Genomic DNA, 27,335 nt, shown 5'->3' on the forward strand with positions numbered 1-27,335 from the left:
GGCGGGGGAGCGCGGCTGACGTCAGGCGCGGCGAGGGCGGTATAAGCGGGCGCTGTCCGGGTGCTGAAGGCGGCAGCGGCGGCGGCGGGAGCGGCGCGGGCAGGTGGGGGCTGCGCGGGGCTGCGCCGGGCTGCGCGGGGCTGCGCGGGCAGGCAGGGGCTGTGCGGTCAACGCGGTCAGGCAGGGGCTGCGCGGTCGGGCAGGGGCTGCGCCGGGCTGCGCGGTCAGGCAGGGGCTGCGCGGTCGGGCAGGGGATGCGCGGTCAACGCGGTCAGGCAGGGGCTGCGCGGGCAGGGAGGGGCTGCGCCGGGCTGTGCGGCGCGGCCGGGGTGCGGGTCTGGGGGAGCCCTGCGCTGTCCCCCCTCGGCTGCCCGGCGGGGCTCGGCCGCCAGCCCAGCGGGAGGGGTTCGGTTACACAACGAGTTACGGCGGAAAGTTGTTGGGGCTGTAGCTGATGTTGCAACGAAATACCTGTCTGTGAAGTACAGCCCTGTAACTGTATAGACAGATGTGTGCGTACCGGCACGGCTCCTGGCTGAAGCCGGCAGGTACAGCCCTCCTGCTTGCGGTTGTGTTCAGGCGCGTCAAAATACCGGCTGAGAGGTTCCCTTGGGTGCAAACACCACCTGACTAACTTTCTGGATGTATACGTACAGAACCAACCGTTAGATTCGTTCAGAACTGCTTGGGGGTTAGGGTTCTTTTTTCCCTTCTCCTCACCCCGTTGCTATTTTGTTCATGTTTTGAGTTCCTTGCACAGGGTTGACCCTTTATATATATATATATATATATATATATACACTGCAGTCATATTATTTATTGCAAAAGTAAATGGGAGGAAAAGCATGGAATATATTTCTTTATTTTCATTACGGTAAAACTGCTGTCGGATTCCCCCTCAAACTCTTAGGGCAGGGACTCATCCATAGGAAAGCTTTTGAATTTTCATTGCCAGTTTTCCCTGGAAACATTACATTCACATCAGAGACAACTGCTGAGTGAGACTCAGCGAGCCAATTACTGCTACCATGGAAACATCCCAGAAAGAAGATTTATATTTTTTTTGTCTCTTTTGGGGGGAACTTCTGTCAGGCTGCATTGTCTTTGTGCATGCGAAACTGTGAACTTCATTGCCTCATTTTATAAACAGGAACTTCTACATTTGTTGGCCAAAAGGTGATTTTCCCATTTGTTAGGTGCTAATAGAAGAGAAACCACACTCCCCATCCAGGCTAGCTTCACAGTCGCCCATCTGCAGACAAAACAGCCATTTTAGCGTATTGCCCCAGAGGCACAGCGGAGAATGTTTTACTACAGGTCCTAAAGGTAGTCTAAAATGTCCTTTGTTTCCCCCAAAATATGGAAGGAAAGTCTGAAAGACTAGGGAGGAGTCCTCTTACCCTAGATAACACGTTCTGTTTAATGAGAAGATTTTATGACCTGAAATCAAAGCTTTTAAAAGGAATCATTCCCAAACCCATTTGTCAAGGCTTTCAAGTATCATCTACCACTAAATTAGATGTGAATATTGATCTAGAGACAGATGCACCCAAAATATGTAGAGAGAACCCAATGACCTGTTATCCTTGCAAAGGAAATACCCAGCTGAGCAACATCCTTGTGGAACACAAAACTAAACTTTGCGTGGAGATGTGCATTTTGATTTTAATGGGATGCTGACAGCTCTTACAAAGGCTGTAACAATACAGAATGCAGCGAAGGAGGTTGAGTTCCTGGTCTCTGTGAGTGGGAGGTGCCTGGCAGATAATTATGGAACAACTCTCCCTTCCCCCACCCCTCCGAGAGGACAGTTTCTCATGCACTAATCAAACTAGCTCTGTTAATAACCAGTCTCTCTGCTGGAAAAAGAAAGTCTGAATTTCATTTATTTGCTACAATAAGTAGCAAAGGGCTTTTTTTCCCCCCCATGGAGATATACATTTCTGTATAGGACTGGTGCCTTTTCTGTGACAGAAAATAAAGCGATGCGTTGGCTTTGTTTCAGGGCAAACTCAGATCTGGAGGGTGGGACCTTCTAATCAGCTGTTCCAAACTAATCCTTTGTGAAATCAATGCTCAAACGCATCTGGGCTTGGGTGGTCAGAAATGTTGGGGAAATGGTTTGCTATTACAGCTGTTAGCTTGCCCAGGCATACCGAGGGGGAAAAAAGCAGCCCTCTGAACTGATACTGCTTTAATTATTTAGTTAAGCCACATTATGTTAGGAATGAAAACTAAGCGGAAAAATCTACGAGTGAGCTGAAATGACCGTACCCACCCTCACTTTCTACTTAGAGCAACGTGCAAATAGCGGTATACATAGCTCTTTCAGTCTGTCATGAATTGCCAGCATCTCAATAGGATGCTTTTACCGAGCCAAAACCCAAGGAACCCAAATAGGTCAATTAATCAAAGCAGTTTATATCTTTATCATTTCTTTCTCATTATTGTACTTTATTTGTTAATGTAACTGGATCAGAAAAGAGTCTAATCTGCCTCACGGCGCCAGCGTATCAGTGCCTGAGCATCTCCTAGGAGATGTGCGATGGCAATTTTCCCCTTCACTGGGTGGAGGGTGCTCAGCTCCCCACAAGACTGGGCTTGTGTGGCTTTATACTCACACACAGCAGCGCTGTGATCTTCATTCAGCCACAGGCATATTTTTCCCACTTCTGTTCCAGAATTTATTGTTGGCTACCATAAGCTGGGCAGACAGACTAGGCATGGGCTTCTACTGATCTATTCTAACTGAATTTAGCTCACTTTTGCCAATGGCCACGTTTCTGCCTGTCCTGGGACCTGATTCAATTTCTGCTGAAGTGAACGAATGAATGAAATCATCACTCAGAACCTACCTACTTGAGCTCATTTCCAAGATGGGGTTTAAAGGATTAAATAAAATTATGTTGTACCTTTAGGATAAATTGTAGTTTGTCCTTTATATAGGAGATCATTGCTCTTAGGAAAATGGTTCACTCACAGAAGATCTTAAGTAAAATTCACCTATAATACAAATAATTTATTATTTTTTACGAAACATCAAAAAAGGAAGTAATAACACTAACAACAGATAAACTTGCAAGTCAATTTATATGCCATGTTCTCCACTTCATAACATTAATTTCATTGCAGTCTAGCATCATTCAGCGGTATCACCCTGGCATGAAAGTAGATGCCCTATGGAATAATCTTACAAAAAAATTTTGTATGCAGTTTTAATATTAATATTTTGAGCCACATTTAAATATATGGATATACTGATTTTACCATTTGAATATATGGATATACTTATTTTACCATTTGGGTCCTTCATTTTCATCATAAAAATGTCATCCAGATTCCTTCATGGGGATTTCATGAGCTATAATGGATTTCTGTTTTATACTTTCCTACTGCCATTGGAAAACTGATGTTCATAAAGTACGTTGAGCATAGAGACAAGCAATTTATAGCATAGGAAACAAATAGTTTCCAGTAAACTGAGGAATCATAGGAACAATTCAGAAAATCTCAAATTTCCACCAAAATACATGGCTTCCATATATGAGTAATATTAGGTTTCCATAACTAATACACAAGTGTAGCACTGGTGGTATGCTTCATGAGGAGTTCCAGTTTAAAATAACAATTGCTATTTTGCTTCTTAGTTTCCTAAGCCTGTCTCCATATGTTAACTGCTTCTTTTTTCTTCTTTCTTCTTTATTTCAAGGAAATATTTTAAACATGGCAGAAACGAAAGCCTTCCAGCTTGGAGCAGCCTACGCTCTCACCTTTTTCTTTGTCCTAATCTGTTGGGTTGATGCAGCTTCCTTCCAGCAGCACCAGCTGCTTCAGAAAGATCCAGACTATGTAATGAAAAACTTACAAAGGTTCCCAAATCCCGATATGATCAAAGCTTTGGAATACATAGAAGATCTTCGCAAGCAAACTAACAAGGGAGAAAGCAGCCCTGATTACAACTCTTATCAAAGTGTCCCGTATCTCCTGCAACAGAAAGAAAGCAAAGATCAGGTTCATCTACCAGATAATTTAAGGGATTCTTTGACTGAAGATGAGTCCCAATGGGTTAAGGTAATGTTGGAAGCTTTGCGGCAAGCTGAGAAAGAGTCGAAAGTTGGCCCAAAGGAGAATAAACCTTATGGTCTGAGTTCGGATAACAACTTTCCAGCTGGAGTAACTGACGATTACGAGGCTTACAAGTGGCCTGAGAGGTGGCAAAAATATCTCAAAATGCCACTTGGGCACTATGAAGACAGCTCAAGAGACAGTCCTTTCAAGCGCACTAATGAAATAGTGGAAGAGCAATACACACCCCAAAGCCTTGCGACACTGGAATCTGTGTTTCAGGAGCTGGGGAAGATGGCAGGACCTAGCAACCACAAGAAAGAAAGGCTGGATGAAGACCAGAAGTTATATACGGATGATGAAGATGATGTATATAAAGTGAATAACATTGCCTATGAAGATGTGGTTGGAGGAGAAGATTGGAATCCCATAGAGGAAAAAGTGGAAAGTCAAACCCAGGAAGAGATAAAAGATAGCAAAGAGGAAGTTGATAAACATGAAGAGGAGATTGACGACGAAATAAAAAGATCAGGGAAACTCAGCTTCCTTGAGGACGAAATAAGAAGAGAAAATAAAGATCAAATGTCAGAGGATGTTTCAAAGCTAATGAATTACTACCTGAAGAGGCTGATGGACGGTGCTGGGAATAGGAAATTAAGGACTGGTGGGGTACCTGAGGAAAAAAGAGCACCCACATTTTTGGATAAGCAACTCGATCCTCAGTCAATATCTCAGCTGATAGAAATCTCAAGGAATTTACAAATTCCTCCTGAGGATTTGATAGACATGTTGAAAGCTGGCGAAAAAAAGCAGCTTCAGAGTGAAAGGCTGGAAGCTGAGCAGGAAGTAGAATTCCCAGAAGACCTCGATGAGATCGCTGAAACCAATCTAGGACAGAGTGACATATTTAAAAATAACATAAACTCTAAAAATGGGTACATGAAGCAGCCTCTTAATGTTATTCCAGATAATCTACCTGAAGACCTCAATATTGAAGATATCGTCAGTCTTCTGGGAACTGACAACTTAGCTAATCAGAATCCCTCCTACTTACTAAATCGTCTTAATCAAGAAAATGATTTGCCAAGACTGTCTTACATTCCCAGAAGACTGAAAGGACACCTGTTTCCTAAAGCTACATGGATGACCGATTTGGAAAGGCAACAAATAGAGTATGAGAAACTGAACAAGAAGGATGAAGAGCTGGCTGATTACTTGGCAAAGGTGCTGGCAAAATATCCTGAAGTTATCAACATGAACCAGATGAAACGTGTCCCTGTTCCAGCTTCTGAAAGCGACCTGCAGGAAGACGACCAGCTGGAGAAGGCCATCAGAGAGCACCTCAGTCAGCTGGGACCACAGGAGGCTGCGAAGTTGGCTTCGCTCAGCAAAAGGCTTTCCATGACCGGGGAAACTGACGAGACACAGAACAGGCAGTACCTGGATGAGGATATGCTAGCAAAGGTGCTAGAGTATCTAAAACAGGAGAAATCAGAGCTTGAAAGAGATCACATTACTAAACGGGCAATGGAAAATATGTAATTGTTCCCCAAATATTATTTCTCTTCAATGTGTTGACTTCTATCCCAATTCAGTTGTGATTTATTCCCACTCTCCCACTAAACAACCTATGGTAGACTACTTACCATTGAACAGTCTGCATACCTTTCTCAGAGCTGTTATATTGTTTATTGATATATATGTCATAAATTATGGGGCAAACAACAAATTGCTTCAACTGTTTTAAGAAACAATTTAATGAAATCAAGTTAAACTACAATATGTAAACAAACCACCTTTGCATTGTTAATAAAACATGATAAATGAAGAGTGACAATTATAAGTTGAAATTTTTAAGATTAATTGGATTATTTTGTTACTGTCTGTAGTGTTTTTTGTGGAGTACTGAATAAAGAAATAAAGCATTATATATATAGTTTTATTTACAAGGCTTTTTCTATTCAGTGTTTTATTGTTGATGAATAAATTATTTCTGGACAATAGACTGTGTTCCTTTGTGGCAGTTGATAAAGTCTTACTAATTCGGAACGGAAACATGTATTTTTGCTTCTACAGACAACTCTTCTGGAGTGTATTATTTTACCATAGAATAAGTTGGTCGCATATACTTCTGGGTTTCTGCGCTGTAAGAACACCGACTGGCATCACCTTTAGGGCAGTGTGTACATGAAGAGCTTGCTGAAGTCAACCAGGGAAGTAAATGCATTAACTTTTCCAAAATTAGGCCCCACATAATTAATGATTATGTATCTTTTGGCAGCGGGAGGAAGGTAAACGGTCCGTCCAGCTGAGACAGACTCTATGATGAAGCTCTAAAATAATTAAAAATTAAACTTTTGCAGGCGAGCGGCAGCAGCTCTGGGAAGCTGTGCTGGCGCAGCTGGGAAGCACTGCCTCTGGGTGCCTGGGTGCCTGGGCACCTTGCACGGTGCTGCCACAAAGACAGGATGGGCTCCAAGGCCAGGCAAGCACAGAACACATCCTGTGGGGAACATCGCGTTTTTGTCTAATAAAAACATTATTTCCCATTTCATGAAATGACCGGTACATGTATACATAAGTATATATATTATTCACTACATTACCTGGACACTTGAGATGTCTCCTGAGCTCCAGTTAAGACCTGCAGTGGATGTTCTAGAAAAGCTCCGGCTCTTTTACAGAAGGAACGGTGCTTGTATAATATGACTCAGCCATGACTTTCACTAGGACAGCTCAGACATAGGTGTTTCCAGGATTATAGTTTAAAAGTGGCTTTCCCTGTAGAATTCTTCAGCTTCGTGGGGTGGGGATGCTTTTCGGTGAGGCAATGTCTAATGAGCCAAGTACAAAGGCTGCAGAAATAAGACTTCATCGTCAGTGTCACCGTTACCCCGAGCAAGCACAGACAATGGGAGTTCTGTCAGAGCTCTTGCTCTGGGCCACAGCAAATCCTTCATTTTCCTCTTGCATGGATGAGTCAAAACACTAAACATGAAACAAAAAATACAAGAGTCAAAATCACTTATGTACATCAGGGAAGGACAAACCTGTTGCCCTTCGAGACGCACTTGGTTGTGACACTGAGAACTTGGAATCACTTCATTTTACTCAAAACAAAACTGTGCTTTAAACAAATAATATTATTTTATCACTTTGATTCTTAATACTGTTATCCTGCTTGATCCTAATACTGCTCGTGCAATCCTCATAGTCCAGAAAAATTTATTTTGGTCAAATCAGTAACATTTCATACTTAAACATGTAATGCATAAAACCGGGGAAGAGTAACAAAACCAAGAGTACTGAGACTTAAATGAATGTTTGCCGTTTTCAATGAACAAGTTTCACAATTTTATATTTCCCTTCTAACAGCATATTTTAACAGGAGACTTGACTTAGTGCCCTTACCCACACACAGAGTGCCAAAGCCTAACGCTGTAGCCTACTTGCTAGACACTGTTTTTTACAGGGCTGTAGATAAATGACTTTTTTTTTTTCTTTTCTTATGAGAGAAAAATAATTAACTCATATAAATATTTTCATAAAAGGAAATAACGGGCAGCACAAGGCTGTGAGACAGCCCGAGATGCCCGGCCGACACAGGCGTTGCTCCGCAGGCGACAGATGCTGGGAGGGGACTCAGCAGCTGGTGCCATAGTGTGGGCTGTGCATGCGTCTGGCTCTGCTGGGCGTAGTGAGGGCATCTTCCCACCGCTTCATCTCACATAGCAGGTGAGGAATGGCTTGTCAATCTCTGCAAAATATCTTTCCCAGAAGAAGAGGGGTTTTTTTGGAAAGGCCGGCTGCACAGTTTCAGCTGCTGTCCAGGAACAACAGCCCCTCAGGAGCAACCTGCTGTCCCGTGGCTGAGCTCTGCGAGGGACCGAGGGCTCCATGATGTTGACACAGAAGAACTTGTGTTCCTGCAGCCTCCCAGGCCCAGACATCTCATCTCCTGGACATGCTGCAACCTGCGTGCTGCGGCGTGGGGCTGCCACTGTGGAGCAGCAGGAGGTTGTGCAGGACCTCGGTCACTCACACCTTCGATTACTCACAACTTCAATGGAGGCGTATAGTGGTTCCAAACACTATCATGATACCAGACTAAATCAAAATACCTTTGGCAGGCCTTGGGCAAAGCTCACCAAAGATAACAAACCTCCCCGGCCCTTGCACAGGCCCTGAACAGCACATTTCTCCTGCTCAGACAGCGCAGGACGAGCAGGACACCAAGGCGGCTCTGAAGGGGTTTTCCCGTGTTTCCCTCTTGCAGCAGCAGCCTTAAAGCACATAGGCGTCTGTGTGCCCTCTGCCCCAGCTCTGGGCAGAGAGTAAAGTCACCCATCAAAGCTAACACCTTGCACCGCTTGTGCCACCACACAGCCATGGTACAGTGCACGTTGCTGGTTTTGTCCTCATGGCTAAAACAGATGAGTTTAAGTTTCACTGTGAAAAACATAAGATTGCGTATTTTTTTCCTGTTTTGCTGCCCTCCTTTCTTTCAATGGTGTCACACCAACCTGGTGAAGTTCCCACTGACTGGAAAAGTGGAAACATAGCCCCTGTTTTTAGAAAGGGAAAAGAGGAAGACCCAGTGAACTACAGGCTGGTCATTCTCACCTCTGTGCCCAGCAAGGTCATAGAGCAGATGTTCCTGGAGACTATGCTGAGGCACATGGTGACAGCCAACATGGCTTGCTAAGGGCAAATTGTGCCTAACAAATTCGGTGGCCTTCTATGACAGGGTTACAGAGTTGGTGGATGAAGGAAAAGAAACCGACATCATCTACCTGGACTTGTGCGATGCCCTTGACACTGTCCTGCATGACATCCTTGTCTCTATAATTGGAGAGACATGCATTTGATGGATGGACCACCCAGTGGATAAGGAATCGGCTGGATGGTCACACTCAAAGAGCTGCAGTCAATGGCTCGATGTCCAAGTAGAGACCAAGTGGTGTTTCTCAGGGGTCAGTATGGGGACCGGCACCATTTAACATCTTTGTCAGCAACGTGGACACCAGGATTGAGTGCACCCTCAGCAAGTTTGCAGGCTTGAGAGCTGGGCCTGTACAAACCTCAAAGTTCAACAAGCCAAGTGCGAGGTCCTGCACACGGGTCGGGGCAATCCCAAGCACAGACACAGGCTGGGCAGAGAATGGACTGAGAGCAGCCCTGAGGACAAGGACTTGGGGGTGTTGGCTGACGAGAAGCTCAGCATGACCCAGCAATGGGCACCTGCAGCCCACAAAGCCAACCGTATCCTGGGCCGCATCACGAGAAGCGTGGCCAGCAGGTCGAGGGAGGGGATTCTCCCCCTCTGCTCTGCTCTCGTGAGACCCCCTGCAGTGCTGCCTTCAGCTCTGGGGCCCCCAACGTAACAAGGACATGGGCCTGTTGGAGCAAGTCCAGAGGAGGCCACGAAGATGGTCAGAGGCTGGAGCACCTCTCCTAGGAAGACAGGCTGAGAGAGTCGGGGCTGTTCAGCCTGGAGAAGAGAAGGCTCCGGGGAGACCTTATGGCAGCCTCCCAGTGCCTAAAGGGGCCCGCAGGAAAGCTGGGGAGGGACTTCTGACAAGGGCATGGAGTGACGGGACAGGGGGAATGGCTGGAGGCTGGAAGAGGGCAGATTTAGATCAGATATTAGGGAGAAATTCTTTCCTGTGAGGGTGGTGAGACACTGGCCCAGGCTGCCCAGAGCAGCTGTGGGTGCCCCATCCCTGGCAGTGCCCAAGGCCAGGCTGGACGGGGCTGGGAGCAACCTGGTCTGGTGGGAGGTGTCCCTGCCCATGGCAGGGGGGCTGGGAATGGATGATCTTGAAGGTCCCTGCCAACCCAAACCATTCTATGAATCTACCTCTTTAGCTGATCTCATTCTTTCCTAAAGGAATGATTCCAGCAAAGGGACAGAGGTTCACAGGTCCCTGTTTCAGCTATTATTCCTTGAACATATGCCAGGCAATAAAATATCTAATCTACAAGGCATACAGAGGACCTAGAAGAGATGCCCCACAAAAGAAACGTGGTGAAGCGTGGTAGTTTTAAATTTCTCAGCTTCATTTCCCTTCTGCCACAGCCCACAGCACTCCCTTTCCCCGGGCCACCCCGGCTCCCATGTTGACTAACGCCCTGGGAAACTTCATGGTATAAACGCTGCCTGCAGACTCTTACCCAAGAACAGCTCAATGAAAGGCGTGGATACCAGAATGAATTTGCATCTGAGGAACAAGAGGTACAAATTTACCCATAAAAGGACAGATTCTTTCAGAGACCGCGTAGAAGAAGAAATAAGCCTTGGAAAATCCAAACCTTGGCATGAGTAGCTACATCACTTTTTAGAAGACCATCTCACTTACAGGGCGTGCAAGCCATTAGGGACTTTGTTGGTTTTGGTTCATCTTCATAAATAAGAAAAGGGTTTTGGAGCTTGAAATAACAGATTTGCATGTTGTATAACGGAACTACGTGGAAGTTTCAAGCTGATTTCAAGCTAAAAAGTGACATCAATACCCTTTCTTCTTCTAGTCACAGAAAGCAGACAGCTAACCTCCCTGTGAAGTGCCTTATTTCTAACAAATGAATCTTCAATCCCGTTTTGAAATGAAATGAGCAAATATTAAACAGCAGCCCCTTGGCGGCTATAGCTGCCTCTTGCTATGTAACCAAAGCTCCTGCAGAAGAGCAGATAGTTATATCTGAACATGCAAGACAGCATTATCAAAATTTACATAGTTACACGAGATCTGCTCCATTAAAGCACTCCAGAGCAGCCCCCTGGCAGAGAGGCTGTGTGGTGCTTAATTGTTCTTAACAGCCACAGCCACTTCTGCTTTCATTTGTGTTTTGTTTTCCTTATGAGTGTAGTGGGACAAACAGTCATGATGTTAATAATACAAACAGAATACATAATCTGTAACAGATACACTATCAAGCTTATTATTATAATTATATACAAAATAAAGTGGCCACCCTGCAATTTTTACTCAGGCAAAGTAAGGAGCAGATTTTTAATTCCTCTTTTGTGCTACGATCTGACAGCATCCCAGATGCAGCTGGCTTGTTCTCTCTGTTTATCAGTGGCTTTCGTCCAGCAAAAAAAAATAAAATGTTTCTGCTCCTCTTAAAACCTACAGTAAGCTTGACTGCATCCTCATATTTCAGGTCCTCCCCAACAAGCATATTGAACAGGAATTCTGCATTTGGTCTGAATATAACAAGTTGCTGAACACCTTCCTCAAAACCCAAAGGATTTTGGTTTTCTACATATACCAGAATTCATTGTGTTGGCAACCATGAGTTAATATCTTTTTGGTTTTGCATTAATTCACATGCTACTGCAAGTGTTTTGTTTACATCTGCATCTTGATGGCTCCATTATTTTATCAGCTGGGGTTCTTAAATGAGAACATTTTTTGATTCAAAAATTAATGTAAGCACATTACCTCATCTGAAAAAATCTGATTGTTGCAATTGTTTTTTTTCTAATAGGGTACTTCCACATTGCAGTGGAAGGGGTTTGAGTCACATGCAATATGACAGTCACTAGTATTTCTCAAAGCACTTTACAAGATACCTTGCTTTGCAGACAAAGCGACATAAGCCATCTATAATTTTCTCAGCACGGCAAAGGGCAAGCCGAGACTGGAACCTGGGCGACCTGAGCCATGCATTGCCTCACAGCCTTATTCTGCTATTCTTGCTGTTGCTAGCTAACGAGAAGACTTGTGGCTCAAACCTGCTTCTCCAAGCAAACCTTACCCAGACCAATCTTCCATTAATTAAGGTCAAATATAGCATTGTGGGAGTGGAGGACTTCTGTGGACAAGAGTCGTGTGCAGTGATGACTGCCATGTGGGAACGGCATTCCCTGGGGCATACTTTACCTCCCCCCAAGGCACACAACACCAATCAGTGGGTATTTACCACATGATGCATAAATCTGTACAGACACAGCTGGATTCCAGCTGCACTTTGCATTTGTTCAGCCACCCAGTTGCCTCCAGAGAGGTTTATCTGAGCTGCAAGCAACTCCCGTTAGCAGCAGCAGGCAGGTGCACAGCCTCTAGTGCATAAAAAGTGGAAAGGAGAAGCCTTGAATCAGAGCTGATTATCTGAAGGGCTACGTTATTCCTGACTTTTGGATCATTCAAAAACATTTGAGATTGTTAATAATTCATTTGCAGATGTTGCAGAGCTCTAAATGTGGCTGATTAAATGCATTTGACATTTCTCTTGAGAGAGGCTGTTATTCCAGGAAACCACTCAGTATCTGCAAATGTCTTGGAATTAGCGTACTCAAAATTACAGATTCACTTACAATGTTTTCCCCCAGAAAGGAAACAAAAGTGACCTCTGATTCCAAGTGTAACATACACTGGTGAATAACTATAGGACAATTATTTTACATTCAGTAGATCTGCTATGTAATGACTAGCGGTCCAACGCAGAGAGCTCTGCCTTCCTCTGCTAAGACAAAAACCTGCAGACAATGAGCCGTGCAGGTCCTACGTGCCTGGGGAGGAGAGAGAGAAAATGGTTGTTTGGCAGCTCCCCAGCTCCTACAATTGCTGCTCCTTGATATGCTTCCCAAAAACCTTCCTGGCATCTGCCTAAAAATAGGGCCCCTGGCTTTACCCTGGCAGAAAAGCCAGCCTCTCGTGGGGCGGCTCGGTGGGAGTACTGCAGAGCAGCCAAGACCTCTGGGCTGGATAAGCAGGGTACAGGGCAGGGTCTAAAAGAAATAATGAGATTTATACCACCTTTGTGGCTGCCTGATTATGTCACCAGATCTGAGTACACCAGAGTTGTTTGGCTTCATATGTAAACCAGAGTAAACCTCTCCTGGTGTAGCTGTGGGGTGCAGTCTGTGCCACCCCATTTAAATGTTTAAATGAGAACTAAGCCTTTGCCCAACACTGAGCATGTATTTTTCAAGCGGGTGACCCACATCAGGACAGTTGTCCTACTACTCTGCTTACTGCAGTCAGCACCACTGGGGCATCTCATCTACTGGAGATGGTGGGATCCATCCCTGCCAGAACTTTGCTCAGGGTCACCTTGGTAGAGCCTTTTTTGGGTTATTTTCCTCTTGCCTTAAGCTCGTGCCAACACACAGAAGAGGAGGCACACTGTGCATGTCTTGAGATTTCCACGTAAAACACACGGTCATTCTTTACTGTCTATCAAAATTCTTTCCAAAACCATACTTCCTTTAAGTGGAACTTTTTTTCCAGCTCGAATTTTAGATTCCATTTAGATTCACGTTGTAAATCTGTTGCCCCTAAGCACAAAAAGAAACCTCTCAGTCCTACTTCCCTGCCTCCTCTTTGACTTAAGAGGTGTCAAACTGTTTGGATGAGATGCAACATAAAATTTCTGCAAGGACCACATTTTCCACCATGGCTGTGTGTTTTGCCACCTGCTAAATAAATGTCAAAGCAGAGCAACAAACCACTTAGACACTACCAGTACTTGTACTCCCATATTAAGTATGTAAAAGCCAGGCCAGGAACGCTATGTACAGACACAGAAAAGATAAAAATAAAGATAAATCATTAAATGGGATAAACCCAGCATTCCTTGCTTGTCATTCATGTGGCATAACAAGAGGAGGTGCATCAAATCACTGCAAATAAGTTTTGGGATGCAAATGTAATCTGACAGGAAAACTGTTTCCCACAAGGTTAAATTTACTCAGATCCAAACACAATCAATTGATTTTCTTCTTACAAACACAAGTGCAACAAGGTAGAAACTTTGCATGAGTGACTAGCACACTGAAGGAGACCTAAGAAAAAAAATAAACCTGAAAATGTTATTCTGTATGTAAGTCTGAAACCACCACCACATTCCTATTCCACCAGTTAATTTAGACAGCAGAAATGTTGTTACTGAACAAACTCACAGGTCCTTTAGTTCCACCCGTAGCCCTGGCCTTTGCTTTCCTAGAAACAATAGTCAGGTTGAACTTTGTTTACATGTATTTTTGGCTTTCTAATTTCAATTTAAAAACCACCAGCCCCCCTGGCTTTCTCCTCACCAGAGTGCATGGGCTGAAGCTGGTGCCACCACAGTCACACAAACCTTTAGGGATGGCTGGGGCACAGCGGCTGCTTTAATACCACAAGGTTGTCTTCTGCAGTCCTGAGCCTCCCCCTCACAACAAAGGAGTTGTTTCATCCAAAGGATCTTTAACTGCTGGGAAGAGCTCATGGATATTTCTATTCTAGAAAAAAAATACTGTTGAAAATGCCACAACTATGAACAACAACAACAAAAAAGAATTGAAAGGCAATTTATCAAATCCTCAAACTTTGTAATGTCTTTCTTACTTGTTGGAAAAAATACAGGTTTTGTTTTAGTTTTACACTGTTTCTCCTCTGCCCCTTCCAGAGTCAGCACATCGTGCTTTGCTGATCCTATGCAAGAATTCAAAGCCACCAGCTGCTTCCCGATCTCGCAACACCTTTTACATTAGTCTTATTTATATCTGACACAACGCAGGTGAATCTAACAACTCCACATAATTCTGTACTGTATAGAGCTATTTGTTCCTATGCCGGTAATTTTTCTGATATCCCATATAATGAGGCCATATTTAAGCTGAAGCTCCTCCCCAACACAACCAAGATGCAGGAGAAGAAACTGCGAACCCAGCCTCCACTGCTGATGGACCAATGTTCCATGCAGCCTTTGCAGCCCCATCTCCCCCTCCCTAACGTGGGAATAATCAGGGACACCCGTGTAAATACATTGAGACATGCTGACAAACGCATAGCTAACTCATATAGTTCACTATGTAATTAAAACCCCCACTTTGCATAGGGAGCCACAGAGCAAGTCTGATTTTCTTCAGCATTGCTTTGGCCATGAAGTTCCTTTAAGGTGAGTGTAATATGCCCTCTGCAGAGCCGATTGCTGCTTCACGCATAGATGGCCACATCACACTCCAAATCTCTAGGCTCCAAACTAAGATGCTATTTATAGATTCCCCCTTAGCCCTCCCGCCTGCCTTCCAAACAGGCTGAAGTATCACCTCTGAAATACAAAACTCTGTTCAAGCACAGAGATGAGAACAGAGGAGATGCCAAGTAGCCTGGACATTAAAAATATGCTAAGATAAATTGTTGCAGGCAGATCAGGTCCCTGAGGAACAATATTTTGACAACCTTCCAAGAAAATTCTGAAGTGCAGTCAATATAATCAATACTATGCTCAAACACCTCTTCCCATCCATCCGATCTATGAGTAGACTGCCAGAAAATTGGATTAGCCTTATTTCATTAACCCTGCTAAAGGCAACGTTTACATTTTTAACTCAATACTGGTTGCTCTCCGAAATGCTCTCCAAAGCCAGGTGATGAATGAGCCTGGGGAGGCCTCCCATCCCTATCACTTGGCTACCACCACCTGCCACAGGGAAGATAAATGGTAATAGTAATAGCGTGGCCGTGTCGCGGACCGATGGACTTGCCTAGGGGAAACAGGACCGGCGACTGCCTGCAGCCCAGCGGAGCGCCGAGGAGCCCGGCTCCCTTGCACAGCCTTAGGCTTCAGGGAGCCTTCCATCTCTGAGCTGGCACCTTGGTGGTGACTTTCCTGGCTAACTCATTCGTTAACCGAGTTGTGTCATTTCCTTTTCTTCCATTTACTATCCTCCTGGCTAAGCTCAGTACATGACTCAGTAAGCCTGGCTTAATCATCTTCATTTTAAATTCTGAGTCTATTTCATTGCTGATGAAGCTCTTGCTGACCACCTCCTACAGATACAAATATCCAGAATGGAAAAAAAACTGGCATTTCGCCTTTGGATCATGGATATTTTTTAAAATTAACTCCTACGCTACAGCACCTTTCCAAAAAAGTAGCAAAAAGCAGCAGCAGACTGTCTTATAAATATATAAAGGACATGACCTTTCAAAAATACATACTTTACATATCAATCTGTGAAGACAGGGTAGAATTTAGTTGTCCTATGCCAAGAGTGTTGGCATATTTGCCTTCTTCCTAAGGAAATGACTTTGCCTTGTAACTCACCTTTTATAGTGCACACTTTTCTGCCTGTGTAATTCATTACCCAGTACTCGAACTCCTCAATACTCTAATGCCAATGTCCTTAGGAAATGAATGTTTTAATAGTCTTCTTGATGAACACATGTTTTGTGGCACCTGGAAATAGATGTACTATATTTCTAGGCTAGATGCATATTTTACCTATTGAGTTGTATATTTCAGTAGCTGTGGCTTTCTTCCTATGCATTGAGATGGAAAAATAATTTACACAGTCATTTGCTTGACAAGATATGATTATTTGTCCTCCTACATATCCTATGAGTACAAAGTTGGATTTATAGCTTCCTCTTTTACTTTACATCTTTCAAAAGCCAAGTAACGGGGAATGCATTGCTGTAGCAATTCTTGGGTGAGCACAGGAACTGTAATATGCGTGTGTGTATAAAAAAAAAAAAAAATATATATATACACACACCCCTTATAACAAAGGCTATTGGGATGTACAAAACAGCAGGTGATTTAGTTAAGGTGCTGCTACAGACAGGGAAAAAAAGGTGGAAGGTGAGCAAGCAAGTCCCTGCTCAGCATTCACAGGTTCGGAATGAGGTGTGGGGGGACCTGTTCTGCCACCAGATGTGACTTGGGCAGCAGATGGGTCTTCAGCTTGACTTTCTCACCAGGAAGGCACCACCTCTGGCTAATCAGTGCTTCCAATACTTATGCAGGTTTCTGGTAAAAGAAACCATAGCTAGGAATATTATTCTCCCAAAAATATTATGAACTTTGGAGCTGTGAAATAATTGGGCCACCTGAAACTGGGCATCTACATGAAAACAGCTCATCTTTCAAAGCTGCTGTGCCTCAGCAAATCTAAGAAAACGCTGAAAACACCAGTCTTTGTTTTTCCTTATAAATAGAGACATTGCATACTGGGGCAACTTACTGCAGCTCTGCTGACTTCATCGAGCACAGAGGATTTGGCCATCTTGACAAATATTTACACAGAGTTAGAATATCCTACAGGTCTATTCATGTTTCAGAGTGTGACAAATGCACGTGCACCCAGCATCTCTGGTGAGCACCCGTCCCTGCCCAGGACAGCTTGCCGCCTCCCCTCATCCCGCCAACAGCAGGCAGCAATGACTGACATGGCATGGGGACACGGCTGCGACAGGACCACCTTCCCTGACCCAAGAAAGAGGAGATCCTAAGGGGAAAACAGCTGAAGTCTCCATGAAAACATCAGACGTAGCACAGTTTCACTAGGAACACGCTTGCACGCCTCCTTGAAACCCATTCATGTCCTCCACTGTGTTCATACACCTTGTGTAAACAGGTAGGGCCCAACTCTCCCGTCTGGTAGACCTGTGCCATTCCCACTGAAGCCTGTGGGAGCTGGTCTTTCTCAGAACAAGCCTGGGATCCTGATTCGGGAATCTCACCTGGGAGTGCGGCGAGGTGGGGAGCACTCCCAGGGGACCGGAGCTGCTGCCCCAGCCCTCCCCTGCCACGGGTCACTGCCTTCAGGCTGGCTCTGCAAGTTGCCTTTCTTCATCAGCCTGATTAGCTTCATGATTACCCAAGTCTGGGGAAAACAGAAGGTAAGTGGCTGGGGCCACAGAAGGACAGGTTTGCTTATAGGTCATCCACGTTACATTTTCTCCGATGCCTATATGAATCAAAACACAAACAAAGACTCTCCAACTGACAAAACCCCAAACCCTTCATTTCACACAACACAAATTTTTACACAGATCTTGAAGCTGTTTTTAAAGCTCTTCTATAAAAATGAAGTACAAGCTGAAGGTAAGAACCATATCAAGATGAAATGGACTATATTCTCTTGAAAATTCCCTCTCTGTTTAGCTTCTGAGGGTTTTTTTCTTTTTCAGGAATCTGCAGAATGCTTTGCTCTAATAGGACTTTCCTTTTTTCAGCAAAAATAATATCTTGTTTCAAGAAAAGAAAAGATCACCCACCTCTTTTAACCTAGGAAGCAGAAAGTAGGATCCTCTTCCCAGATGTTTCTGTGGCCGACAGCATCTGTAACAGGCTTCCTGCTTTCCTTCTTCCAAGAGAATTACTGAAGATTTAAATATCATATAAACAAGGTGAGACACAGCCCTACACAAAACATTCTACATCAAAAATAAAGTATCTTCCCCTGCTGGAAAGTATTGTGATTCCAGAAAAGTCCAACAGGGATCATTAATGATTACAGCATATAGCAGCCATAGTTCTGTTCCCCAGAACAAGCCAGTTCACTTTCTTCACCTGTGATTTGAAATTTGCTGTAATTTTCAATTTTGTGATGCTGGGAGAGCAGTTCAGCTGACTTGTAAAGCTCATTTCAAGAATACAGTTCGATCTAGCAAGTAATTTGCAGAGACCATCCCCCTGATTGCAGTATGTTTTCCTGGCCATTGCAGAAAGCACAAAGGGACGAGGAAGGCAGAGGCATTAGCGACCCCACATAATCCGCTCTAACACAGAATGAGATTGTAAGTGGATATATTGAAGTGCTGAAATGCCAATTAGCTACTTTAATGTATATTATTCTTTTATTTATAGGGTGGTTCTTCTTTAGGCCTGAAATTGCTGTCGCTCTGATGCTAGCACCGAGTCATGAGAGAAATGACTCACAGAGCCAGATTACTGCGTCTGCAAAGGATGGCGTGTTCTGGAGACTAACCTGATGCTACAGCGCTTGCAGGAGATCTATACATACGTGTGTGTATCTGTCAGGTGAAGCAATTCCCAAGGGACTTTTTGGTGAAGCATCTCCAACATGCTCACAGGGCTTGAGAGCCACTCATACCAGCAGCTACAGCTTTGGGTAAGCATCCCTCCCCTTCTCTGCTCTTCCCGGCAAGTGCCGGAGGCCCCTTTCGGTGAGTTCACCCTTTCCCAGGCACTTCAGCAGCTCCTCCAAGCCCCGGGTGAATCCCATCTCAGTGGGGTGGGCAACACAGCAGTTTGGTGGGGGAAATGCCGTCTGGAAAGCTTATCCATCTGGTCCTGCTCTATCAGACTGTTCCAGTCACTGGTGCTTATGTTTCTTGTCTACCTTTAAAAAGCCAAGTCTATAATTTAGCAAACATGACCCAGCAAAGAGTAAACAGGCCGTGTTATCTTTAAAGAGAAGTAGCTGGAGGCTTTCCAGAAAAATCTGGAGCTTTTTGCTCTGTTGTTTTCTTCATGACACCCCAGCTGAAACCAAACCCACAGGGTCAGCTTCATGCATGGCCACACGAGCTTTCCCAGCCATGCTCCCCATGGCCCTGAGGAACACAAGCTTTTCTCACCTGTGACTCAGCACCCCGAAGTGCTGCTCTCCCCTTTCTTCATAGGCTTCCCATGCATCCCACCAGCACCAGCCACAACACCCCCCCTATCTGGCTCCGCTGGCAAGTAGAAAATGGCATCTGGGAGTCTGTGGGCTACTGCAGAGGATACATGTCAGTCCAGGAGAGAAAGAGGTCCATTGCTGACCAGCCTGACCAGAAAGTGCTGCAGTCCATGCTGACGTCAGAAAATGGCTAAGAGACCGCAGACTGAGTAAGAGGTGATGGTATGCACCATGCACACAGGCAGAAACAGGCTGATCAGTTCTTGGCTGAGATCATATAACACAATAAATACAAAAATAGGATCATAACTGCATCAGACTTCGTTTTTTCAGTTCAGGTTCCAGGGGCGGAAATACTAAAAGTACTATGGTCAATTCGTTACCAAATGTTTTTGCAATATCTAAAGCAACTTCACATGTCCATAAGACAGCTCACAAGTCCTTTTCTGGATGGGGTTCAGAGTATTTGCTGTTACTGGGAAAATACTTTGATTTAATTACGTTCTTTTTTCATCTTTTGCAGAGCTGTAGCAGAGTCCATTATCACTTGCCTAGCTGTACTCTGCTAATAGATGTCTACAGAGAAATTTATGGTGAAAACCTGCTTGCACTGAGCTCAGTGGGACTCCACCACTGTCAGTATCTCCTGGACTTTCCTGGTCTTTAGTGACAATGCCTGTGAAATAGGTCCTGTCCCTAAGGCAACACTCTAAAGCTCCCTCCTGTTTCTAATCCTGTTCCTAAGCTTTTAAATCTTATGTTAAAATCTGCCTTAACTGGGCATTACTTCCAAACCCTTGGATCTAGAAAAGAATTTGCTGTGTTCCTACATTTAAAATAGAAAAATTGCTCAAGATTTTGGTACAAACAACGTAGCTGTATCAGGACACTTACAGCTACCAAGTGGGAGTTGATGTGATGACACAGACAGTTCCAGGACTGGCTCCTGGGAAGCTCTCTGCACGTAGGTAGGGAGGTACAGCTAAAGGAGGATCATTGGAAAGCAACAGAACTAAAGGGCACCCAGCATATGTGCTCACCTCCAGAGACTCCAGGCAGTCATTACCTTCTCTTGATGTTTTCCAGCATGTGCAAAGAGGCAGGCTGGTGCTGTACCAGTCCTGATGAGATACTGGCTCCTGTTGGCAGCAACACCTGCCTCTGCACCATTAGTCACTCACATGGGCATGTGCAGAATGACTCTGGGAACTTAGGAGAGATGGCAGTATAAACTGTTCTTCAATTTCCAATTTTGTTATCATTGTTCACCTGGTTTGCTTGCTTGTCTCATGTCTCCGAGGCCTGATCTCGAGAGCAATTTTTCTGCTGGGTGATTTCTTTCTGCAGAACCATTTGCCTTTCTCAGGCTGATTGTGTGCGTGGAAATGAAATTCTGTTGAAACAAATTCATTAAAAGAAGATTAGTAAGATTAGTTGAACTATAACTGGTTTGTGCCTTCCTTGCTGAATGCAAAGAATTGTGCTATATAAACAACAGAGCCAAGGGCCAGCCCTTTTCTGGAAGCGTCTGACATTGCTCCATCTATTCTGGCTCTATCCGAGCTATCTACCAGAAAAGGGATGATACCTTCTGCAAGTTCCTGTTGCTATACATTCACACACGTGCAGGAAAAAAGGACTTTTGTGGCAAGAGAGAAATTTCAAATTTATACAGCGCAGCACTGCTTTGTTTCAGGAAGGGGGGCTCAGGGTGACCGCTCTCATCAGCACAGCACGCCAGGCAAAGGGGAGCTTCATTTCTAATGCGCTGAAGCTGTGCAACCACCAGCGATTGTTCTGTGCCGATAATGGAAAGACAGAGGCATTTCTAGCTTCCCTCCCCTAAGACTGCCAAAGCTGGCTTCCAGGAGTGCCTTAGCTACTCACAGCCGCTCTCTGAATTGCTCCGGCAATGGGTTTCCCACCCCAGGGCTCTCTCAGAGCTTCTGGGACTGCCTGTGGTACTCAGCCATGCATGAGCGCTGTGACCTGTGTCTTCTCATCCACACACAAACCCATTAGCTGGAGCACTGAGTACCCTAACAGGAACCGAGCATTTTCCCTGACACCAGAGCATCAGCTCGGCTCTGGGCTGGGCAGAGGGAGGGCAAGTTCTAGCAGTGCTTTAAAACAAAGGCAGGAAAAAAGGGCTTATCACACCCGTGCTGCCCCACACATCCCCTCCTCTCCAGCCTATGTCATGGGCTGCTCCTGCTCTGCCCAGCCAGCCTCACTGCCACAGTGCTCTCTGCCACCTTCTTGTCCCTGGCAGGAGGAGGAATGGCAGCAGATTCCCAAGCTCAGCACCAGGAGAAGGAAACAGAGGGTGTCTGGGGACTGGAAGAGGCCAGGCCTAACCGGGAGCTATGGATCACACAGGAAAAAAAATCCTCCCAACTGAATCGTGCTTACCTCAGCTGCACTGGAAACCGCTACTGCGTGGTTGATGCTAAACAGGGTTTAGCTCTTTATAGAAATAGCTGTGATCTTCCCCCACTTGGATTTTCTGCTGCCTGCTTTTGTTTCCAGCTCAGGGGAGGGGGGAGGGGGGGAAAGGCAAACAAGACAACAGCAAAGAAAGAACAAAACCAAAGCACAGCAGGTCAGGAAGAGCAGAGAGAAGGCAGATCAGGAGCTCCTGTCCTTGCCATCCCAGAGCACACAAGCAATCAACAACATTAAAAGCAGCAAACACAGAACTGGGGCAAGGAAGAGCTGTTTCAAGGAACATGTAATTAGATGAAGGAACACAGCGCTGTGGATGGACATTCAGGGCGAGGACATAGCAAAATTTGAACAATTATCTGTATAACAAGAATAACAGAGTTTTAATAGTTAATGACCTTGTGCATGTGGAAATGATGTAACATGGCATGTTCCCCAGTTAAAGCCATTCAGGATTAGGAGAAACCCTATTAGAGACGCAGACCAGCCCTAACAGCCAACAGCAAGGTTCCCCAGGCCTGCCTGGGAGGTGCTTGGAGCTCCAGGTTTGCTGAAGCGCCATTTGACAAGATGGACCATGGGCCCGCTTTGCCGTAGCCACACATTGCCCTATTCATCGTTATGTTCCCGTTATACCTACGGTGCATTGGGACGAGCACAACAGTGGCCACAAACCCACCCAGCCCCACCGCTCGCCTGCCTGGCCGCACACCGGTGCCTCTGGCTGCCACCAGTGCCTGGCTGCACCCACCTTTGGGAGGGAGAACAAATCGCGGATATGAAAACACTTAGGAGAGTATTTAGCAAATAGATTTCATTACAGTATATGCAAACTCCATTTGCAGCTTGAGCACACAAGAGTATTTATGAGAGGAATTTGCTGCTGGAGATAATGAGCCAGTTTTCACCAAAGTGTAAATCTGCCGGCTGCTTGTCGAGGCTCGCAGACTGTCAGAGCACAGATCATAGCTACTGAGTGCTCTACTAATAGCGTAAACAGTGATGACATTTAGAGTATTGTTTAACTGAGGGAGGAGATTTAAGTCACTTCTACAGTAATATCTAACCAGGAGTAAACCTCTACAGATCATAGATCACAACTCTGGCAGCAGTCTGTAATGTCTTTAAGCTACATCTTTAAATTATGAATAATGCTTATTAAAAAATCATAACTCTTAGTTGTGGCAAGCATCTCTGGGTAAGATGTCAGAATGATTAGAGCCCAGATCATGAATGCAGTGTCTGTCCTCATCCCATGGAACAGTTTGTAGGATGGACACACCCATTATAATAGTTTACTGCACCTCTTAAAACCAACATGCTGCAAAGTGCTTCCCGCCAATGATCTTTCCACTTAGGAATTGAGTTAAGCCCCTCCAAGTCTACAGCTGAGCAGGTGAGAACATGAGAAATGAGCAGGATGCATATTTTAAGGGAGTCCTTTGTAACTTTGAGAAAATTGTTTCCTCTAGGCAAAGATTTGCTTATCTTATAGCAAGGTAATTCATTTTCAGACAATGTGAGATAAACATAACATCTCCTTTCTGTCCCCACAGCCAAGAGAAAGTCCTCCATCTGTGCCTCTGAAACCAGGGTCATATCTGCGTGTTTATTTCTGCAGCAGTGCAAGAACTGTGAGAAAGAAAACCTCTGAGCAGCACCAGGTTATGTGAAAATTTACTAGAAGCCAGTGAGTTTCACTTTAAAATTAAAGTTAGTTTAGCCTTCAAATTAAAGTGCAAACAACTCCCACGTTGCTAAAGTCAACCTGAGAGTTGTGGCACGTGTATCCCTAAACTTCAGTGAGAGCAGGAACACGGTGCATCCTTTTGTACAAGCTTGCACTGGTCCAGCCCGTCTCCCCTGTGAGGCCAGGGCAGCACAGGAGAGAGCGAGCAGAAGGCTGGTCGGATGGAGAGGCTTCCCTAGTAAAGCAGTATTACTGAAGAGTTTGTGAGGGCTGAGCTGGGTCCACAGAATGGTGGTGGGACCACTGGGGTGAGGGACTGGAGGGGTTTGGGTTTCTGAACTCAAAAGTGCCATCCAGCACTGTGGGGCACGGACACTGGCATGGTGGGGAAGAACTAAGGGCTTGACCACAGGGATATTTCTTCTCACAGAGTGTGTGGGACTTGCAGGCTGCAGTGATGGCGGGGAGAAGCACGGTGGCTCTGCTTGGCCCTGGCCGGGGAGGGGCTGGAGAGCAGGCACAGTGGCAGTGCCAGTATTTCTCTCATCACGCACACCAAAAATAGCACCCAGATTTACTGCAGGCTTTTTCTCCAACCACTTCTCTTCTAATCAGCTGCACAAGGGTCAGCCACCATCCGTGCACCACAGAGCAAGACAGAAATGCTGAACAAAACTGCCAGGTCACTTATTTAAGCTCAAGAGTTTAGTCTTCTGCCTCCCTGAGGGAGGAGCGGGACAACCTGTGGCCAGGTTAACACCGTAAGTGAATTAGCAGCACCATCCATAGGCTTGTAGAAGGAAAGAAAATCACCCAAGCAGCACCACATGAGGAGAGGAACTCCTGGCAGCTTAGCTCAAGCTTTCTGAAAGAGCAGCAGGCTGCAGGCAAGCAGAGCAGTCACAGAAAGCGGCAGGTATCATTTGCTAATACATTTTGCCCCCCTGACAAATATAAAGCTTGTTAAAGGTGGAAGACCAACAGTGCTGAGAAATACGGGAAGAAGGGAAACTGGCAGCAGCAGCATGAGATTTCATATACCTCTGTCTAGAAGCTTTCCTCAATCTCAGAAATCCCACTCCAGCAAGAAGCTGTGATAGCCCCCCTTATATGGGGTTAGCTCCTGCTTGCAAGGGCTGCCCAGCTGCGTGAAAGCCTGTTTCTAAAGCCCTTTTCCACACATAACAATGTTTAGTAAACAGCCATTCTGTTGGACCTTGATCCAGCGCACTGGTGCTGGTTGGGCAGACTACGCTCGCTGTGGCCTGAGGTCTCGCACAATGGCACCTGTAGCACTGGGGGATCCCTCCTGCACCGAGCCTGGTCCTCTGGTGTCCCAGGCAGCCACTTTGTATAACCCCATTCATCAAATAAGCAACCACCAGGTCCTTACAGTGAACCACAAATGCAGTAGGCAGGTCCATCTGAGGATGGACCACAACACTCCTCCAAAGTGAGACCAAACCCCACATGAACATCATGCCCACCATCTAGAAGGACATGTGTCCTTTTCTTCTCTCTTACCTTTTCCCACCAGGGATGCACCACTGCCAACAGAACGTGGTTTCATGTGCAGGAGCTCTGTGCCTCCCAAATTACCTCGACCTGGAACAAAGGTGAAATGCTTTCTTGAGAAGAAGTACTGGGTGTTCCGCCCTGTGCAGGTGTGGGAGAGTCAGTCTTCTGTGGAGTGCTCCAAACACCAGACTGGCATGTCCAAAGGCATCACTGGTGGTACCACCCATACCTTGGAGCACTGGGTATGAGATGCAAATGCCTCTGGGTTTCTGCAGCACACACAGAAAATAGACCAGCAGCACTGTGGGACCATTCCAGGCTGCTGAGGAAGGTGCTTCATGGGTCTTGGGTATTGGTAAGCCTCAGGGATGCCAGGATTTTTGGATGTCTCATGTGTGTAGTCACAGTCCCAGCCTGACTAGTGTATTTTTCCTGAGGGTATGGAAGTCATGTTTACCTCCCCACTCTCTGCTCCAGCTGATGAGGAAATGCCTAGAAGACAGCAAGAGTTTTTGGGGTGTGACAGAAGTTTGCAGCTCATCAACCTATGAGAGCACACCTATAACACGAGTATTTCTCAACCAACATTTAATAGGTTGCATTTACCACAAACTACTAACGTTAAAACAAGACAAACTGGTAAACACACCAGCTGCACCTCCCACTCTGCACAGCATCCGAGATGGCCAGTCTTCCTTTCTAGCAGCTTATTTCCCCTGAAGAAGCCAGCTGCCGACAAATGTCAGGCTCATCTGTTTTGAACATTAACTCTCTAATTCTCACTTTCTTGGTGGGCCTTTGCCATAGAAACCTTCCTTAGCAACAGGGAGGCAGAGCAGCAGCATCTCCAGCCAGAGGCATTAATGAGACAGCCTGGGTCCCTCTGCATGGCGCATCACCTCGCGCCCTGCCTCCCCAGCTTACCTTTTCCAGCAGGGCATAACTAATAGGTGAGAATTTCCAGCAGAATCGGGGTGTGGGGCAGGAGGGAAACAGCTGTGTGGGAACACCGTTTGGGGCCACTTTGAAGTCAGCCTTTGACAAAGCGCTCATGGTGTGGTTTATGACCCAGCTCGCCTGAGGGAATTTCTTGCATCTGTACCTCCCCAGAATGCCAAGGGTGATTTCTAATGTCTGTGGCCACGGGCACAGTGGGTGCCAAGAAGAGCCAAGAGGAAAGTGGGGAGGGGATGAGATTTGGAGCATCTCAACTCAGGCTCAGAAGCCACTCTCCCTAAGTGAGAGAGAAATAAGTAGAATGGCTCAGGACACTGAAAACAGCCTGGCGAGCTTTGTGGGAAAGGAATACCCTGACCACAGCCCCGTCCTGTGCCATCTTCTGTGATGCTCACTGGCCAGCAGGCAGTGGGCACAAGTGTATCTAAGACTAGGGGTAGCACGGCTGTCAGATTGATGCTCAGCTGCTCTGTCTTTATTCCTGCCACTGATTTCTGCTGTATCTCCACTTAACTGTTATTTCTTTTACTGGTTAAAAAAATCAGTATTTGCCTGTCTGATGGGAGGGAGGCTGTAAAGAGAAAATCAGTAGCATTTGTGATGTGCTGCATGCGTTAAGGGGCAATCCCTCATCCCTGTACCACCACTGGTATGTGGAAATGCAGGCAAGAAAAGCTAGCATATTCTTATTCCTAATCAAATTCCTAACCAAGTGGCATCCAGGCTGCAAAAGAGGTGGTGAAGGATCAGGGACAGTGTTGTTATTGCTTCTGTATCATCCTCCCCCCAGGTCTGTGCCTTTCTGTTCCCAATAACTTTATTTTGACAGACAGATAAAGCAGCAGGCGTGTTGCTCTGAATTTTCCATTTTTTCAGGGAAATAGCTGACTGCTGCTCTGCAGACAGGGGCAAGTTGGCTCTGCCTGTGCTTCAAAGCAGGTCTGGAGTGAAAACATCTTACCAAGAGTCCAGAGCCAAGCTAAAGCCAGTGATATCCCATTTCCCCTGCAGAGCCTGCTCATGTCCAGCCACCTTAGAGGTCAAGTGTCCTAACAAAAAGCCTCCCCAGCTGCAGCTTCTCTGAAGAGCCAGCACAAGGACATGCACATACAAATATTGAGATGGCCAGTAACCGCCAGTCCCAGCTTAAGGAACCCATAACTTTATCTTTCCATTCCCTGACTCATCCTGTCACAAACACACCACGCAAACACTGTGCTGCTACCAGCATTACACCGTGACTCACTGGTAAACCTGCACTACTCTCATTTCCAAGCCTCCCTGCCAGGTTTTTCA

At 45.6% G+C, this 27,335-nt stretch overlaps 1 protein-coding gene and 1 long non-coding RNA gene across 3 annotated transcripts; one reads left to right on the forward strand and one right to left on the reverse strand.

The window, feature by feature from the left end:
• Positions 1-6: 6 nt before the first annotated feature.
• Positions 7-6,067, forward strand: SCG2 (secretogranin II). Of its 2 annotated transcripts, none has more exons than XM_056358972.1 (2): positions 7-103; positions 3,710-6,067. In XM_056358972.1, the coding sequence occupies exon 2, from the start codon at positions 3,724-3,726 to the stop codon at positions 5,605-5,607; it is 1,884 nt and encodes a 627-aa protein (XP_056214947.1). In that variant the 5' UTR covers positions 7-103; positions 3,710-3,723; the 3' UTR covers positions 5,608-6,067. The 2 variants fall into 2 exon arrangements, with proteins under 2 accessions (XP_056214947.1, XP_056214948.1); XM_056358973.1 differs by lacking the exon at positions 7-103 and adding an exon at positions 134-152.
• Positions 846-26,379, reverse strand: LOC130158320 (uncharacterized). The gene is made up of 7 exons (XR_008825242.1): positions 25,312-26,379; positions 25,089-25,169; positions 20,699-20,822; positions 18,060-18,163; positions 6,672-7,053; positions 2,913-3,003; positions 846-1,252 (listed from the first exon to the last, which is right to left on the reverse strand). It is a non-coding gene; the product is annotated as an uncharacterized LOC130158320 (long non-coding RNA).
• Positions 26,380-27,335: the final 956 nt, after the last annotated feature.

The sequence above is a fragment of the Falco biarmicus genome, chromosome 13 (assembly GCF_023638135.1).
Source record: "Falco biarmicus isolate bFalBia1 chromosome 13, bFalBia1.pri, whole genome shotgun sequence".
Taxonomy (NCBI): domain Eukaryota; kingdom Metazoa; phylum Chordata; class Aves; order Falconiformes; family Falconidae; genus Falco; species Falco biarmicus.

Excerpts from the sequence above, each read along its gene's own strand:
- SCG2 (XM_056358972.1), top strand. The coding sequence starts at position 3,724 with ATGGCAGAAACGAAAGCCTTCCAGCTTGGAGCAGCCTACGCTCTCACC.